The sequence below is a fragment of the Macrobrachium nipponense genome, chromosome 27, assembly GCF_015104395.2.
Source record: "Macrobrachium nipponense isolate FS-2020 chromosome 27, ASM1510439v2, whole genome shotgun sequence".
NCBI classification, from domain to species: domain Eukaryota; kingdom Metazoa; phylum Arthropoda; class Malacostraca; order Decapoda; family Palaemonidae; genus Macrobrachium; species Macrobrachium nipponense.
The window spans coordinates 19,374,518-19,394,388 of NC_087216.1; the positions used below are offsets into that span (position 1 = coordinate 19,374,518).

General features: G+C 40.2%; 1 protein-coding gene across 2 annotated transcripts in view; it reads left to right on the forward strand.

Annotated features, from left to right (window-relative positions):
- The window catches only part of LOC135200889 (rab-like protein 3), a 70,078-nt gene continuing 50,207 nt past the window's right edge, over positions 1-19,871 (forward strand). The window contains exons 1-3 of one of the 2 annotated variants that reach the window (XM_064229631.1): positions 1-208; positions 7,226-7,435; positions 16,243-16,397. In XM_064229631.1, coding sequence (XP_064085701.1) covers positions 151-208; positions 7,226-7,435; positions 16,243-16,397 — 423 coding nt within the window. In that variant the 5' untranslated portion in view covers positions 1-150. Of the gene's footprint in view, positions 209-7,225; positions 7,436-16,242; positions 16,416-19,871 lie in introns of both variants that reach the window. The other variant, XM_064229630.1, reaches the window with a different exon arrangement.

Here is a 19,871-nt window from a genome sequence, read left to right on the forward strand (position 1 = left end):
GGAGCACTTAAATAGGCAATTCCAAACGTAACTACTACTAAGGTGGTTACACGACCTGTCAGCCTGCGTGTCTGCAAAGGAGTCTGAGCCTCTGCGGTCTACATTGACTACAGCTTTAGGACTACAATTACTAAGGAGTACAAATGGGAAATGGCAAATTACGCAAATGCGATAAGCAAAGTGAAAATTTTGGTTGTTGGTGACTCGGGTATGTTGTTTTACAGTACTGTATGATAAGTGTAGTAAAGTTCTACTAAGAACGTGAAGTACCTTACTAGCTACTACCTACCTACCTAGTACCTACCCTACCTACCTACGTAGCCTAGTATACTACCTAAGGTTACGTACCTAGCTTATTGTAGGATTGCCGGAAGGTTGTCAACTCGGACGTAGGCTTTTTTTTTTCGAAGTTTGACCAGATCTCCTTGTGCTACTCATGTAGTCCACTCCCTATTTTTTTCTTTTGCCAAGATAGTTCAAGATTAGACCCACATCTGAACCCGAAAAATATTGTAGGCCTACTGGTAGGTTGTCAGTTCAGATGTAGGGTAAACAACCGAGTGGACTGGCCAACTCACCGACTACAGAGGTTTTGGCCACCCTCCGAAAAAGTACTTTAACACGTCCAGACACCGGAGATGGTCATCAGTCATGAGTTGTTGGTGGTGAAAACAAGAGCCCAAGACCTCTAGGCTACTCGCCTTTCGAAGTATGTATTTTCTCCAAAGTTAGAAATTAAGGCCATGTTTTACGGTTTAAACAGAGGGTAATGAAAAGTGTGGCCAATGCAGTGCACACCACCCCAAAACGCTTTCGAAATTTTTACTTACAATTAAAAATTTTTCGAAGATTGACGCCATCTCGATGTTTGCGGAGTCGCTTGTGTCAACAAACTTCCCATTTCCTGTGCTAAATCCGCACACCACTTGTACCCATAGACGCTGGGGCACTTTCATCACAACAATTGTAAACCCGACCACTAACCAGTACTTATTTGTACTTATTCAAGGGGACTACGGCATTCTTTGCGGCATTTTGCGCTCTTCAATTGTTTATCAGTGTTGTCAATTGGTATGTGTTTACCCTCCAAACTGGGTATAAGACTTACACAAAACTGGTGAAATAAGTGAAATTAGAGTATCTATTTGTAGTATATACAGTGGTCCCCCCGTATTCGCGGGGGATGCATACCAGACCCCCCCGTGAATAGTTAGAATCCGCGAATGTTTGGAACCCCTATTAAAAGGCTAAAAACAGCCAATTTTGTTAGTTAAAACTTAAGAAAAACCACTAAAAATTTTCATACTTGGTTTTTTTAATAGTTTTATCACAAAAAGTGCATTTTATGATGAAATTGATAACAAAAACCAGGAATTTGTGGATATTTCTCATAGAAAAATACCGCGAATGCGCGAATTTTCCGCGAATAATGTAGGGAAACGTTCCCGAGAGAAATCCGCGAATCCGGAGAACGCGAATACGGGGGTCCACTGTATACATATTAGAGCAATTTTATCATTACTGCATTACTATGACAACTAGAATTCATGGAAACAGTTTGTAAATGCATTGGCGTATGTGTGAAGCTCCACTTGATTGGCAACGACGCGTCATTTTTTCGTTGCATCGTCTGCTCGTACACACATCAGAAATATTTGTAATATTTTGGGGTTAATTTGGTTGCAAAAAAGGGATTATAGAAAATAATTAAATAAATAATTTGAAGTTACAAAGTTAAACTAAATAATGAGTAAAGTAAACAATGAAGGGAATAAACCTCATAAACAGTGTAGTCGTCTACTGCTCGTAACTGTGTTTGTGGAGGGAGTGCTTAGGAACCAGGAACAGCAATGTGGTTCAAGTGCAATTTGGAGTGAATTAAGACCAAAATATGTATAATTACAATCAAATAAGCACTGTGGAGTTTCAGTTGTGATGGCAGTAAGGATAAAATCACCGATTACAAGGTAAAAATGAATTCAGTTCAAACCCTGACCCCAGGAATAAAAAGTTTAATACTTTCACTAATATAGGCAACAAAATGTTGTTTTATTGTGCTGATTTCAACTGCAATATTGAGTAAGATCAATAAACGTTACATATATATGCTAACATTGTTCAGATGAGTGCTGGGAAGGCTGAGAAAGATGGTGGATTGTCTGTGGTCAGACTGGCCAGCCATGTGATTGCTGCCATATTGGATTTCAAAATTGCCTTGAAAACATATTTTACGAAGAGCTCACATGCTTACTATTTTAGTTCTTATGGGGCTTTCATATATCACTTTATGTTGACGAAACTTCAATCTTTTGAATGGTATGCTTAAGTTGTAATTGTATTCTTGTTTCACCAATTAATTATCAAATGAATAAGGCCTGGCCAGCGCGATGACGATGGCCCGTCTGCAGTTGTTTACCCTAGCAGGTAGTAGTTTAGCTTTGCTGAATTGGCTTAGGTAGGTATTACAATAAACTCCAAAATTCAGCCTTGCATAGGCCTAAAAGCATGTGCAAATACCAAAAAAGTGCTTGAATTAGTATGGTATTATTTTGTATTGTAGGAGAAACCCCTTCATTCTAGAAGAGCATAGAATTCTCGGTATGTGGCCTGGATGGGCCACGATTCTTGACTGATGCTCATGGTGGCGAATTTAAGTACGACCTATTTCGGGAAGGTGGTCACATTCCAGGATTGTTGCTGTACAGTCATTTACCCAATACCTAGTTTATTTTTCGAAAGGTTGCATCTTTTCAAGCATTTCTAACGATTAGCTCTGCCTATCTTGGGTACAAACCATTTGTTTTGGTCTTGTCCCTTCATCCTGTAGCCTATGTGTAGCCCAGGCCTAATAGATTTTGGTTAACCCATGTGTGTGTTTATTATGATATCAATTGCAGTTAAAACAATACATTGTGTGCATCTGCATTAACAAAAGAAGAAAGGTTTGTAGTATGTTTTACTTTATACCATTATGCAATATAGGTGTTTTTAATGCTGTGATCTTAAGTCTCCTTAACATGATTAGTATTCAACTTGTGTTCACATCTATTGCAAATATGCAGTTACCTAGATAGTTACTGACTTTTGCTCATGTTTTTACCATTCTTCCTGTGGGGCTCGTACTGAACAGGGTACTCGTGGGAGAAGTGTTTATTACATCAAATCTTATAGCGAAAGAAATTAACTTCAAAAACATTCAAAGCACTTAGTAAAACATAGTAAAATTATGTTTTCAATTTCAAAATACGTATAGCAATGCTTTAAAGTTAAATTTTACCCAAAATTTTATAAGCATGCAAATTTAGCAAGGACAGATAGGCTACATGGATGCATCATAACCTAACCTATTTTAGTGCACTGTATCCTTACATAACAGAAGACTTTGCCCTCTCTGGATTCTTACTTGGCACGAGGGGTCAGGGGGAGGTTTTGCCATTGCTGGATCACTATCCTACCCTGACCTAACCTTGTATTCTGTGTTCTAACTGGCAAGGTTAAGGTTAGGATGCCATCCTTTGTCACTACTGTAGCCTTGATTAGAAAATATCTCTTACCTTAAGGGTTGGAGGTATACACAGCTAGAAGGCATGCATTGCATCGTGCCCCATTCCCAAGTTTTTTGTAGAGAAGAGTCTATTATCGGTGGAAGGGATTATCTTATTTCCAGATTATGTCTTTTGTGATGTAAAATGTATCGCTAATGTTCCTCATTAACATTTCTTACATACAAGACTGCCCCTGCCAAACTGTAGAAACTGTCGTAAAAACCTTGACAAGTTTGAACACTTACAGATATTTTAGCACAAGATTTATTAACGTTTAACTGGTAGAAAACAGAAGGTAATCATTACCTATCAGAAAAAATGGAAAAGCATCCACCATCGCTCTAGAATAGCACATATGTGAAAATTGCATATCTCCCAATAACAGAGGACTTTGAAATTGAAGCAGGCCCTCATTTTGTTTCTTTGTGAATACAAATGGTTTCCTTAATGAAGGACTATTCCTCCTTGCAAACTGGCATTGGCTATTGAAACTTGGTGACTAGGTAGTTAACTGGTATTATAGGGGAACCCCCTAACTCTCATGTTTTCATTGAGCACTTTTTCTTAGACCATGTTCAAATTGATCAAATTGAGATTTCTTTGAACAGAAAAGGTAAACCGTTAAGTGTGGAAAGGATGTAAGCAGGTGTTTGGCTGGTTATGTCCTTGGCATTAGTTTAATAGTTTTTGGTCCTGCATTTGGAAGTCCTGTGAAGAGTGTGTTGGCTGACCTCCACTGTGGAGAGGCTCATCATTAACACAGTAAGAACAAAAGAGGATTGCTAATTTTTTCAAAGATGATTACTACACCATTGATAATGTTGACTCCTTCCTAAAGGGCTGCCTTCTCATTCCCTTCTGGTTCATGAGGTGGTTATTGAGGGCTAGATGACCAGCTGGCACTTCCTGAGGTGAGTCAGTGGCTAGTGTTTGTGGTTCAGTGTACCACCAGTCAGCAACCTTGTTGTGATGTTCAGTTATTGAACTTGGTAACAACTCTTGCCTAGGATACTTATACAGTATATAAAATCCTCTGGTTTGTATACTTAGGAAAAATACAATTTACTTTAAAAAACTAAAAAATTTATTTTCCATTTCATTATTTTTCAAAATTGGTGCAGGTGTGATTAATAATTGTAATCAGGTGATACCTTTTGGGGAGTTAACAGTAGTGCTTCAGGATATGAAATTAATCCGTTCCGAAGCGGCTTTCGTAACCTGATTTTTTCGTATCTCAAACCACATTTTACATGTAAATTGCTTAATTCGTTCCAAGCCCTACAAAAACACCACGGTAAATTTTATAATAAAGGTAAATTGACCAATAAACAATGAAATACAACATTTTGGACCACTCAATACCTAACATAAACTATACTATACCTGTAAATAAAGTGTATTAGTGTACATGGTACAAGAAATACTGTACGCACATATGAAGTAAAATGTGGAACCTTACCTTTTGAGTGAGGTGATCTCCGAAAGTGGCAACAGAGGAGGAGGACAAATGGCAGAAAACATGAACACTTAACTTTACTAAACACATTAAAAAATGTCAGAAAACATTAACACTAAACTTTACGAAACACATTAACAAATGGCAGAAGACATTAATACGTAACTTTACAAAAAGCTTAAAATTAAATTTCTTTTTTTATTTTTGCATTTTTTTTTTACTTTTTATACTTTACGTTTTTTACAAAATTTCAATTTCTTCACCACTTTCAACTTTGTTTCTTCGTATCACTTGGAGCTTCCTGTTTACTTACTACTACTAAAGGCCTCTTTAAAAAATAACTATCCAAGGAAGATTGCTTCTGCCTGCTTTTCACAATGTTCCTGAAATGACTCGGGCAAATGTCATTGAACTGCGCAAGCATACGACCTGTGTAAGCCTTTTTGGGGTGTGTCTTTTCTACAAATGATTGCTCTTTATGAAAAGCAGTTAGAGCATCCTTAATTTCTGCCGTTGTCATAGGGTCCTCCTCCTCCTCCTCGCTGCTGCTAGAGAACTCTTCTTGAATGATGTTATGTTGCATGGCCTCCAACTCCTTCAGGTCATCCTCGTCGATGACCAGCCCTATGGACTTGCTGATTGCAATGATCTCGTGGAGATCTGGTTGCGAAACAGTTTCAGGATCATCAACCATTTCTTAATCTGCATCAGCTTCGCCCACGTTGAATCCCTCGAAGTCTCGGGCGGATACGGCATCAGGCCAGAGTTTCCTCCACGAGGAATTCAAGGTTCACCTCAAAACCTCCTGCCAAGCTTGATTGATGAGTCGGATGCATATCATGATATCGAAATGCTCCTTCCAAAATTCATGCAAGGTGAGGTTTGTGGTATTGGTGATGTCGAAATATCGCATGAAAAGATGTTTCGTATGCAGCTTCTTGAAGTTTGATATCACTTGCTGGTCCATGGGCTGGAGGAGAGGGGTGATGTTAGGCAAAATATAAAGAACCTTGATGAAGGAATACTCCGCTAGGATATCTTCCTCGAGGCCAGGAGAGTGAGCAGGGGCATTGTCCAACAACTGCAGACATTTCAGAGGGAGGCGCTTCTCTTCCAAGAATTTCTCCACTGTCGGGCCGAAGCTCAGATTTACCCACTCGATGAACAAAAGTCTTGTTACCCAGGCTTTCGCATTAGCCTTCCACATCACCGAACTTTTGTATGTCAAGGTTCCACTGTATATGCTTATGTTAATTTCATTAAAAAAATGGTTAGGTATCATTAGAACTGTCCTTTTAAGTCTGTTGGTAAATTTCATTTTCTTGTGTTACTGGTTTATGTTCACTTTAGGTATGCTAGTCAGTATTCTTGTTAGGTTTTTGAATGTTCATTCTCAAAAAGATTATTTTGGCTTACAATAATTATTTATTTTTTGCCAATCCAGGTGATGGATTTTGAACATAATTTGAATCATTGTTAGGTAATATGTTGTGTATTTTAATGCAGTATTGTTACTTCACAAAATAAAATTTTGAATGTTCATTCTCAAAAAGATTATTTTGGCTTACAATCATTATATATTTTTTGCCAATCCAGGTGATGGATTTTGAACATAATTTAAATCATTGTTAGGTAATATGTTGTTTATTTTAATGCAGTATTGTTACTTCACAAAATAAAATTTTGGATGCTTGTACTATGATACTGTGATATCTCTTGATCAGAAGTAAACTGCTATGCATATGCATGATATTTTGGCCATTAATTTATAATCTTAGCTATATTTTTTTCCATTTATGGGAATGGTTCACTTATATTTTATAGTTTATTTTACTATAGTATTATGGCTTCTCTCATATCAAGGTGCATAATTGACATTGACTAATAGTCTGTGAATGAGGGATTATTTAGTGGCTGATGGCATATTCAGTGTTCTTCTAGCTTCTCCCTTGCCTCAGAAAGAAACCTGGTGCCATCCATCATAATATATTTCATGTCTTTGGCTGAGGCACAGCATAACTTGGTGTCAAGATCCTCAAGTCAAACTGGTTTGTGTGCTGTCAAACATGCAAATTGTTTTCAGACAATTTGATGTAATATTTTTTAAAATTCTGGCATTGAAGTTCAGTTTAAATGAACTGTTTTGTATTAGTACCCCACATTTTCTGCAGTGAATATTGCACATTATTTGAAGGAACTAATAAATTTCCTATTTATGATACAGGTGTTGGTAAAACCTCTTTGGTTCATCTAATATGTCATGGATGTGCGCTGAGCAACTCACCGTGGACAATTGGCTGCAGTGTAGAAGTAAAAGTACATGAGTATCGGGAAGGGACACCAAGTCAACGTCAGTATTTCATTGAATTATGGGATGTTGGGGGAAGTAATTCTCACAAGAATGCTCGACATGTATTCTACAACCCTGTTCATGGTTTGTATGATTAGAATTATGGTTTTTTTTTACCTCCCTTCTGGTGGGGAAAGGACCTGTTAAAAGGGATTTTTAGCTTGCTTAGCTATTAGATTCTTTAAAAGAAAAAATAAACTCAAATTCAAACACTGTTGTGTGTCTTATGTATCATATGAAATGCAAACAACTGATGTAAAATATTCGTCTTTGCATATTCTTGCAGCTAGGTCTTTTAATGTTTATACTGCCTTGTGTATTGCCAAATACTGTAGTGTCTATGGGAATTCCTAAAATGATCAGTCCAGTTACCCATGTTCTTCTTGACAGACATCTGTACTTATGATTTTTGTATTTACTTTGTATTTTTCTCTACTGCACACTGTGTACACCACTAACCCATGGTATGCATAGTTCTTAAAAAATTTTCTTCCAATTACTTTTAGGGAAAATACCAGTTCCTTTATAATTTCTGGTTTTCTATGAAGTAAGACTAATTTTCTTTTATTTGTTCCTGTGGGAATATGAACCATTGCCTTTTATGTTGGATTATTCCTTAGGGCAAGCTTGTCATTGATACTTGCTAACACTGTTGTTAACTGGTGGTAGGTGTATAGATGTGGGAACCCCTACTCATCTGCTGTCATCAAGCATGTTTTCTTTAGCCACAGTAGACTTAAAGTGTCTTGCTAAGCTGTGTGACCATCAAATTGAAACTTTTTTTTTTTTCTTAATGTGAGTATGGTTTTATTTTACCCTCAAGGCATCAGTTCCTATGTTAGCTGACAACTTTGTGTATGTGAGGATTGTCAAGTAGCTTGCTCTCAGACTGATATCAAAGGTTAATGTTCCCCTTTTATGTGTTACAGAGTTCCTTGCTAAGATTCTCTGCTTTGCATTCATCTTCACCCAAGGACAGGCTTCTGTTTCTCTTGGAAGCTCTTTCATTATATGTATCTCCAAAGAATGGAATCTTTTTGACATTTTCCTGGAGACAGGTGATCAGAATTTTTTTTTAAGAATTCAAGTTGTTAGCTGCTTTGGCTAGTAATTTCATGGGCCTATATTCAAAATCAAGACTCTTAACTTGGAGCTTACTGCCATATTTAGAGCAGGCGCTTTGCTCTGTTAGAATTCTCTTGGCATACCTTTGCTAAATTTCGTCTATGTGATTTTACACAAAAGTCCCATGAGGTTTATTTGCTTGGACCTGTTGTTGCAGCAGACAATATACATTTGCTGAGAGTTCCAGTATGATTTATCTTGGATACTCTGGCACACCAGGGGTTTACATTTTTTTGAATAGTAGCCTTGACTCCTTTGTTGTGCTTGGTAAGTGTACTACATCGAAATGTTGTCAATTACAAACAATATTGCAATACACTCCCCCTGAAAACGCCTGAATTAGCCCTGGTCACTGACCAGCCCGAACTATATCCCCACATATTTACCCACTAAGTGGGTGGTATTTAAAAACTGTCAGTGTTACCAACGCTACAGGTAAATCTTAGGCAAATGAGTTACTTGTGTTAACCTGTTGGCAACGCTGCCTTGCGGCAAATACCTGCCACCAGAACGGCCTGTCTCTTCATTCCTCAATTGTTTTTTTTGTTCGCCTTGCTGTGAGATCAATCCACATCAGGCGAACTTTTGGTTCGGTTTATTTCCCGACCCCCCCACTCAAAGAGTTTTCGCATCTTGGTTACAAACTACGAATTTTCCTGTTTCACTTTGGATAGCTACTTTGTACTCGCTATGGATAATTAGGAAATAAGCGTCATCGCCTTCTACAAACGCCTCAACGATCGAGCCTTCTACTGTTGGATATGTTGGTGCTCATCGGCTCTAAAATAACGTTGTCGCCGACTGCAAACGCCTCTGCTTCTACTTCATACTACAGTTCGAAACGATGCGAGCCCTCTACTGTTGGTGCTCGTCGCTCTGCAGGCCCTTCAGCGTATGATGAGTACCCCCGCATTCATGATCGACGTTCTTTTGTTTCGTTTATTTCGTGTAGGAAGGTTAGTGCAATACTAGTCAGAGAGGTTTGCCTTGTCAGGAGACAACGAAACATTAGTTAATTATTCCAGAATTAGTGGACAGGTTTATCATCTAGTATGTTAAGCATATTTCTAGCCCTGACGAATAATTTAACCAAAAATAGAGTAGTGGTACTAGTTAGTATAGTGAATTCTAATCGTAATCTTTTTCAGCCCCCTGCCTGTTTTCCCAGAACCAGCCTAACGGGTGCTGGGGGGTAATGGAGAACCGCAAGCCTCCGAGTGGGTAGGTTCTGCTGCCGGCCCCCCCGGCGCGGAGCAGGCAGTGTTGTCAGCAGATTTCCCCTCCCCTCGATTTGTAAGTTCTCAGGATGAAAATTTAGGCAGATACAGACGAGTAGGGATAATAGGCTAAATAGTGTTTAGGAAGAGAAGTGCAGTCTTCTTCCGGTCGGTTTTCTATTATATAGAGGGACAGTGTCCTTAGAGCCTCTTGGGTGTTTTCTTGCTTCGAGTTCCTTGCGTCAGAATCTTTTAGGCCATGGTTGGCCGTTCAGATCTGGTTTCGGGTCTGTCGGGTCTGAAGGGTTGAATACTTATCCTTCGTCTTTAAGGTTACTTTCCTCTACTTATACGATAGCGTAATTTTTAATATCAACTAATTCTCTGTTCAACGCATATCGACGTACGATAGTTCGTTATGTAGAGAAATCGAATAAATTAACTACGGCTAGCCTAGTGTTCACGATGATATATCGTATGAATGTACAGTAGCCTAGCCTAGCCAAAAGTATTCGCTGTACTACATAACGGTAGTGATTTTTATAGTGGCTAACGCTTTAGGCTCAGGCATTCTGACTACGGATAATTCAGTACAGGTGTAATTGAAACGAACGAGAATCCGATCTTAGTATAATTCAATATGAATGTAATCGAACAGAATGAAGATCAGATTCTGTCCGACTAAAGCATTAATTGTATTGTATGTATCATCATATTAGCGTAGTATAAATACTAACTCGGCAGTCATTCACGCTCTCGAATCATTCTTGTCCTGATTGGCTAGCGTAACTAACGTAACAACTCTTCCTTACTTAGGCCAGGTTTGTCGTCTTGAAGGAGACGTATTTTCTTGAAGGAAACGTGTTTTCAACTATGTTGGACATTTAACATAGTCAATACTAGTATCTTGTGGCATATAATTAGATGTCAGATACTATAAGGAATTCGTTGTATGACGTCTCCATACGTTTAACAGACTAATGGCCGTCAGTAATTACATTGTGCTTATGTCAATTACAGTTACAAAAGAATTACCAGTTGTATTATCAAATTACAGTGACAACTGAAATTAATTTTGGCCTAATAGTTAATTTAATTACCTTAAAATTTGTAATTTATTAATTTTCAATTAAATTGAAATATGTAATTTATTACTTTTCAATTAAATTACAATTACACAAGCTTGTCAAAACAGCACTATTGTAAGGAGGCGTGGCATAGACAGACAATGATGCCGGCTAGTCTATTTCCTTGGCTCCAGATTCAACCATATCACTTGGTCTCAGCTAATGTTTTGTTCCTAGTTACCATAATGAGTATCTGGATACTTAACTTCTGAAACAGTTCGTCTTACGATGTAATTTAAGGCCAAAATTTGACCAATACGTCTCATTGGAAGCTAGTTTTTCCCTCAGCTTAGATGCGTAAATTTAGCGATTCCGTTCGTTTTTCACTCTTCTTCATAGGTATTACGAACCTTACACTTGATTAATCTTTATTGGTGTGAAACAACAGTAAACGACCTCTTCCATGCTATTACTTTCTTTTACCACGGCTGCGTTTGAATTCGTACAAAAGCTTGGGACCTCTATCTAGGTTGCTGATACACGTAATTTGCCTTATCAGCTTCAGCTACATTTATAACATGAATACAGTAATTACCGTCGCACGCGGATGAATACAATAAACAGATGTTGCTATCGGATTCGATTACTTTCGCACGCCGATCAATACAATAAAGTGATGTTGCTATAGGATTCGATCGTATTAGCAACAAGTTCTCGTTCGGTTGTTCATAGCTGTACGCAGTTATGTGAGTATATTATCATTAATACCTTTTAACTTGGAAGAGGGTGCAAATTATGGAGGTGGAGATGTTAGACGGTTGTAATTCTCTCTCTCTCTCTCTCTCTCTCTCTCTCTCTCTCTCTCTCTCTCTCTCTCTCTCTCTCTCTCTCTCTCTCTCACTTTCCTGATTTCATTTTTTTTCTCTACTCATGCTGTTTTTCCACCCTCTCCCAACAATTGACTCATTGTGCAACAGAGGTTTTTCTTCCTGTTGTTACCTTTTCAAAACTTTTTTTCCGTCAATTTCCCTTCAGCACTGAATGACCTCATAGTTCCCAATATTCGGACCCCTTTGGCCTAAATTCTATTTTCCCAAACCCTACAATCTCGCTGTCTGATGCACGATGCTGCCTACGCCAGCTGCGCGAGAGATATAGGAAGACTTATTTGCAATGTAGTTCCGATTTTAAATACTAACCCCATCGTAAAATCGATTTAACGCAAGTCAATTACGGTAGCTTCAATACGGACTGTATTCACGACCACGTCTTGAATAATTTCCTGATTTTCTAATGTTTCTCAGATTATCATGGGGAACAGAGTCGGTCTAGTTGTCTCTCGCCCAGTTTTTTCTGTTAAAACTTATAAGGTCTTTACACAACCTTCTTCAGCTGCTCATTCTTCGGATGTCGCTTCGGAGTCTTCTCGCTCATCCTGTTTTTATTTACCAATATCACAGTAGAGCCAGTTTCATTGTTTCATCCTGAAATTTGGAGATGATTTCAATCTCTCTCTCTCTCTCTCTCTCTCTCTCTCTCTCTCCTCTCTCTCTCTCATCCTCTCTCTCTCTCTCTCTCTCTCTCTCTCTCTCCTCTCTCTCTCCGGTTAAAGGAATAATTTGGAGGGGCTGCCTTCGTAGCACCTTCCAACGGGTCCTGTAGTCTCAGGCTGCTGATGTTGATGCTTCAAGGCGGTTCCGCAACTCCGTATTTTCATCCTTACTTGTTTTTGAGAAGTAAATGTGTCCTCCGTAGTTTCTTGAGGAGGCTACGGCAGTTGGAGATTCACCTGCGCCATCGTTTGACTATATCGATACCGGTTGTCACCACCCACTCCTTTCATAGGGTAGTTAGTAATCTTCCTTCTTCGTTCCCATTTATATACCTTAGGAGTGTGAGACATAACGTGCTTACCGCGGTAATTGCTGGGGGGGGGGGGGGGGCTACGGCCGTTCGCAGTTCGTCTGCACCGTAGTTAGCACCTTTTGTGCCCTCGGCCCCCTTTCTTAGGGTAGCTGGTAATTCCTTCTGAGGCTCCCATTGGTTCCGCAGTTCGTAACCCGTTATTAAAGCACTGTACCGCACAGTTGGTTCTCCACCTGCACAATGTCGGCGCTAGGTGTTCCTGTGGGTTACTCGTAGTGACTTTTCTCTCTCCTTAATTTCTCAATTTTTTCCGGCTGCTTTTCTGTTCCGTCCTTATGGAGTTTTCAAGGTGGGTTCGACCTTGATTTCGTGTCTGGGAGTACTTCTTTCCCTCACTTGCTCCGGACTCCAGTCTAGGTTTAGTACGTATTGGTAAAGGGGGTTAGTTGGATCGCGTTTTGCGACTTCTTCGCTCTTTATGGGTGTTGCACGCCTATTGTAGTCGTCCTGGTCTCGTGTCATAGTCAATGGTGAGTGCGGAGTTTCGCAGTAAATTGAGACTGGTTCAAGGTTAGGTCAATCGTCTTGGTTGGTACATGGTTTGGCGCACCAGTATGGGGAGTGACTCGCATGTGTGGTCATTCATCGCCAAGGTATATTCGGCTCAGGCGTAACGTTATCGTCACTGGGTAGTGAGGGTATCCGCAGTCGAGTGACTAACTCTTACAGGTTTTGCGGAACTGGTGATAGACAGTTCGCTCTTGTGAGTGGGTGGACAGCGGTCGGACAGCAGGGGTTACATCATGATGTATGGAGGGAGTGCGGGTTGCGCAGTCGCGTACGACTTGCGCAGTTTTTATCATCTTGTTGGTATATCGTTGCGCAATCAGATCGGTAGGCTCAGATATGATGGGATCTTATGTCGTTTGGTATCGAGCAGCCAGGCGTAGTAAGTTCCGGGTTCTTGGGTGCTGCTCTTGTCGGGGTTCGGCTTTTCTCCTTTTTTTTCCTGTTCCGGTGTTGCCGGACAGGTCTGACAGAGGATAGATACCTTTGAAGAGAGACTCGTTTGCTAGTTGTGGTTTTTTTTTTTTGTTTCTCCGGCGAAGGAAGCGAGTATAACGGATTGTGGACTTTGTCCATTCTATCTTTCCGCATTCCAGACTCCGGAGGGATCTCGGTTAATTCAAGTTATGCTTGATATGTTGTATTCAACCAGACCAGCAGTCTCTCAAACATCAAGTAGGGTAGTCTGGTTTCGGCGAGTCGGGCAGTTTTTGGGGAATGACTTAAGCTAGCATCATTTTTCTGTATGAGGTAGAGGGTAACTCCTCTGCCGGAGTCCGACTTCCGGTTTACGAGTCAGTTGAGTTTTTCTCTATTGGGTTCCTTCATTGATTCGTGTGGTTAGGGTTACGGATCATGAGGCTCCTATTTGGAGGACACCTTTCACAGCCACTCTGTGTGGATGTGGTGAGAGTTGATGGGTTTTTCTCTGAGCCTGGACTGTTTGATAACCTCTTCACTTTGGTTTCGAGGGGGTTTGCATACCAGACTAACATTTCTGAGGGTTATGCTAGGTTCTTGGTAAGGAGAGGAGGGACTATTGTTAAATCATTGCCTCAGCGCTATCCGGACACTCATAAGAATGGGTTCTTAGTCAATCCAAGGGCGCAATTAAGTATGCGGAGGGCTACCCTTTGGCTTCCAGAGGAAGAATGTTTCGCTGTCGGCGATTGTGTAGTTGGTTTTTTTTTTTTTGAGAGTTGTTGTGGTTTTTCACAACACCCTACCTTAAGGAATTTCAGTTTCTTCAGAGAGTTTACTCTCGGGGTCCTGTCGTTGTGGTAACTCAGTTTTATAGTTGGCTTGGTAAAGTTAGGGTGTTAGAAGTTTAGTTAAGCAGTGATAGTCTAAATGAACTTCAGGGTGTTAGAAGTTCAGGGAGGCAGTGATAGTCTAAATGAACTTTATGGTGTTAGAAGTTTAGGGAGGCAGTGATAGTCTAATGAACTCTAGTGTTTCTGTTGGTCTAGCTTAGACAGAGTGTTTTGTCCCTTAGGCCCTTGAGATTAGGCAGATCCCGATGGTCATGTTGGAATAACTACTACTTCTTCAGCACAAGTCATCTACATCAGTGAGCAGTAGAGAACTGAAGGTCCTGCACACTCAACTTCTCCTCCATACATGAGAGGCTACAAAGCCACATGGGAGGTTCACCATTTCCCCTCCATACATGAGAGGTATAGAATACCACATGGGAGGTTCTTCAGACTCAGGCGGTACCTAGGACTCGACACCGACAGTATGGTACTTCCTATGCAAGCATCCTCACTTACTGAGCTGGACAACCAGGTGAGGAGATTTTTTTTTTTTTTTTTTTTTTTTTTTTTTTTTTTTTTTTTTGCCTCCATGATTAAGAAGTATAGCTTATTACATGGGAGGTACTTCTGACTCGGATAGTACCTTAGACTCAACACTGACTTTGAAGTACTTTTCTTTGCAAACATCCTCACCTACTGAGCTGGACAACCAGGTGAGGAGATTAGTTTTTACCTCCATGAATAAGAAGTATAGCTTATCACATGAGAGGTACTTCTGACTTAGACAGTACCTTAGACTCAACCCTGATGTTGAAGTATTCTTTGCAAACATCCTCACCTCCGAGTTTAGATAACTAGGTAAGGATACATGCTTTTATACATGCTAGGTTGCTTATGAGTTACCTGCGTATGTTCCGTGGACAGGTCGGGCTGAATGAGATTGACCCCGCCTCCGACTAAATGTTGTTAATCGTGCTAATTCAGGTGTTCAGGGAGTGTATTGCAATATGAAGTTTTCATAATAAAACTAATATTGTAATACTTACCTGAACACCTGAATGATTCCCACCCTCCTCCCCACTTCAATTTGATAGTGAATGATTCAATTGAGGAATGAAGAGACAGGCCGCTGGTGGCAGGTATTTGCGGCAGCGTTGCCAACGGTAACACAAGTAACTCATTTGCCTAGATTTTACCTGTAGCGTTGGTAACACTGACAGTTTAAATTACCCACTTAGTGGGTAAATATGTGGGGATATAGTTCGGGCTGGTCAGTGACCAGGGCTAATTCAGGTGTTCAGGTAAGTATTACAATATTAGTTTTATTATGAAAACTTCATGTTTTTACTGTCAAGCATATTTTTATACAAACATAGTCATAATTTTGAGTGCTATCCTTTCCCTTCTTCAAATGGAAGGTGGCAAAGAGGAATGTATTGTATCTACTTATAACATGGAGTCTGCTGGATCCTTTGCAATGGAGTTTTTTCTTTTGTCAGATCTCTGAGTTACTGTACCTGAGTTTATGCACTAAATAAAGCTACATATGATTAATTGGTTTGTGTAAAGGCATTTTTCCTATAGAAAGAACATTCGATATTACCATAAATTTACTAACTGTACAATTTTTTCTTCTATGATTGGTCATTATGAAACTCATTCCCTTCGTACAAGCAATGAGTACATACTCATGATTCCTGTGATATATAAGCAATTTTTGTTTATTTATTGTTTGTGTTTAGTGTTTTACCTAACTAGTCAGTTAATTTTCTTATATTTCTTTTTGGTTCCAGGTATCATACTGGTTCATGACTTGACAAATAGGAAGTCACAGCTAAACCTAAGACAGTGGCTATCAGAAATCCTTATCCGAGAGGGTGGTGGCTCAAGATCCCGGTTGCCGTTAGTTGAAGGTTTTGATGCTGAACAATTTGGAGGGTTTACACAGGTATATGGTATTAAAAAGGTAGCTATTAATTGCATTTTTCTGTTTAACATCTAGAAGCATCTGGGTGCCACAGTCTATGGGGTAAGCTTTATCATTGTAGGGATGTTTGTTTTAGCTTATCGTAGGCACAATGACTAGGACAATTTTGTTATTTGATATGCTAGTTGCATTAAAATGTTTATTGTCATTATTTGCTTAAGTAGCCTTTTATAGAACAGTGCTTGCTATTTTAGTTAGTATGTTAGTCCAATGTTTAGTTGGTTTGAGTTGATAAGCCAGTGGCTTAGTTGATGTAAAATATTAAGTGAATTCATGATTGTTAAGAAATGAAACCACAATAATCCTTTTTGTTCATTTATCTTTAAGTTCAAGTCTATTTGCTTGCAGCTATCTAACCCCGTTTACTGACATAAAAGGAATTAGTCATGGAATAGTGTTCTCTTACCTTACAGATTTATGATGCATAAGTTTAGCAGATTAATAAAAATGCACCTGCTTTTTTACGGGATCAAAGTTGTAGTTTACTAGGATACAGGGAATGCTTATTTTCACATAAAGTGGGAGTAAAATGCATGTAGAAGAGAGTGTACAGTGGTCCCCCCATATTTGTGGGGGATGTGTACCAGACACCATGCGAATAGTTGGAATCTGTAAATATTTGGAATCCCTATAAAATCGCTGGTAACTGCCTATTTTGTTAGTTTAAACTCATGAAAAACCCACTAAAAATTGTTATAGCTGGTTTTTTTAATAGTTTTATCACATGAAGTGCATTATCTAGCCCTAAACCCCAAAAACCGCACCAAAATTTAGCATATTGGCAACCCTGTTACCTCCTATTCTGTCTGCCAATTGGCAACACTGCTGTTGACAATTACAAAACCTTCCCTTGAAAATCAGTTGTTAACGAGCGCCCGTGTTGTTTACATCACGGCCGCTCTTTATAAATTTCTTAAACCTTTTTGTGCCTTTAAAGCTCTCATTAATTGTTAATGCGACTTTATGTTAATTACCAGTCACGTATTACATCCACGAAATAGTGAATTAACTTTTATTTCTATTGTGGTACGTATTTATGTTGTATTACGAACTTTTGCGCGACCCGGAATTACGTTACCTGTCCGACAGTCCAATGGATTGCCAAGATAATTCGATGCTTCCTTCTGCCAGCAACATCAGGAATTGCCCGGCTTGTGGGACAAGGATGAATAGCAGGGAGTATGAACCCCTTGACATGTGTAGCTTTTGTCATGGACAGGTTTGTGACTTGACTTCTCGTTGTGACTTATGTAAGCCTGGGTCTGACGAAGACATGACGACTTATATGAAACATCAAAGAATCTTGCAGCGTAACAGATTGATTAAGAGAAAAAGAAATTGGTAGCTAGACCTGTATCTAATGATTTCCTTGACTTGTGCGCTCATGGTTCTGCCTCTTCGGTTTCGGTATCGTCTGATTCCGATTCCGAATTAATTGATGCTTTGCCACCTGTACAACCGGTAAATAGTGAAGTTGTTTCTGATGTTGATTCAAAGTTTTTGGCGATGGAAACTAGTTGGAAACAGAAATTCGAAAAATTACAGCTTAGTTTAGATAGAGACATTTCAGCCAAGTTTAACAAGCTGTCAGAGAATTTTGAAGAAGCTTTTACTAGAATGTCTAACACTCTTTTAGATTCATTTTCAGCTCCTCGTCAGGTACCTGTCGACAGCACCATGTGTAACGGTGCGACAGATACCCCGGCTTGTGAACCCCATCGTGGCGAAGGCCTAGGGGGGATCCGGTCTGGGCAGGTGCCTGACGATTTCCTGTTAGTCCCGTAACAGTGCCAAAGGGCGCTTATTTAGGAGGAGGGGGAGGGGTATTAGTGTTAGACCTAAGATAGCTAGTTGTCAGGATCTTACTTCAGGGGAAGTTTCTCAGTTAGGATCCTACGATGATGATGATGACGTGGATTCGTGTGATATTGATGTTTCTTTGAACGGTGGTCATGATGTCGAGTTCAAGAAACTTTTTTATTTAATTTTGAGTTTTCTTCCTCAGGCGAGGCCTAAAGAGCAGAAGCAGCCTCCGCCTCGTTGTATTACAGAAGGGATTTTTTTTTATGGTCCTTCCTGGTCGCGGGAATTTTACGTTTTCCCTTTGCTCAGAGGTTCGCGATAGTGAGGGCGGACGTCGCCGCTAAACTTTCGAAGGTGATTGGGGAAGGGAAGAGGAAGCTCTCTTCTCTTCTACAACACCGGAGAGGAGTTTATCAGGTAGCGGATGATATTTCATTCTCTTGACCCCTCAAACCAAATCCTGATTTTGTCCGACTTTCAGGTCAAATTTTGCTTTCCAAGGCTTCGGTCTCGGTCTCAATCGAAGACTTTATTGCCATGGAGTCTGTTATGAGCTCCTTACAGGAACCTCAATCCTTCAATATGTGGGTCCTTGGAGGTCTTTTAATGTATATCAAGGACTCTGGGTTTGTTCCTCCCGATTCTCCTGTTTTTTAGAAATTCTGCTTGTCTATCTCAATCGCTTCTGTACATCAGAACAAGCTTGCCGCTTCAATGCAGGCCTTTCTTGTTTATCTTGAGGTGTAACCTGTATTTGTCGCAGTTATCCTCCTCTGTATCAGAGATTCAGAGAAACCTTTTGTTGTCCTCCTCTCCTTTTGGCGATTCCCTATTTGATATGTCTGTGCTTTCTAAGGTTTTGAAGGAACATCAAGGTGATGCCTCTTCCCAAGCTCACTGGGCCTTATCAAGGGCTTTTTCCTCTGGTCTTCCTCCTGTTCCTTTAAGGAGTAAGTGTAAGTTTAGTGCCAGATCCATACCTTCTGCTCCAGCCCAACAACCTACTCCTTCTGGCTTGTTTTTCCAGAGTACATCTCAGATTTCTAGCGCCTCAACTTCCTCCTCTGGTGCTCACTCTTTGAAACGCGGCAGAGGTTCTTGGCGTGGCTCTAAGGGCAGGGGAAGAGCTCAACCTCCAGGAGGACCTTCTTCTTCCTTGTCTCTGCGTAAGAATTTTTGGAAGTAGGATCATGGTTGGGGTGCGCACCTGGGCTCTGAAGCCGCTTCGGGCCTTTGGTCAGAGGAAGAGAGGATCATGTCAATAAATTGGAGGGAACTAAGGGCAGTGTACCTAGGCCTTCTTTCATTTCAGGATCAACTGTTGGAGTTGGTTGTCGCGATCTTCATCGACAACACCACAGCAGTCTCGTACTTAAGAAACCAAGGTGGCACACACTCGGACCTTCTCACTCAAGAAGCCCGATCAGTCCTGTGTTGGGCAGAAGACAGGGGGATTACGTTGGTCCCTCAGTTTATCCAGGGCCATCACAACGTCTTAGCAGACGCCTTGTCGAGACCGAACGAAATTCAAGGGTCGGAATGGACACTTTGCCAGGAAGTCATCGACAGCCTCAGAAAGAAGTGGCCTGTCACAGTGGATCTGTTTGCCACCCCACTGAATTTTCGGTGCCA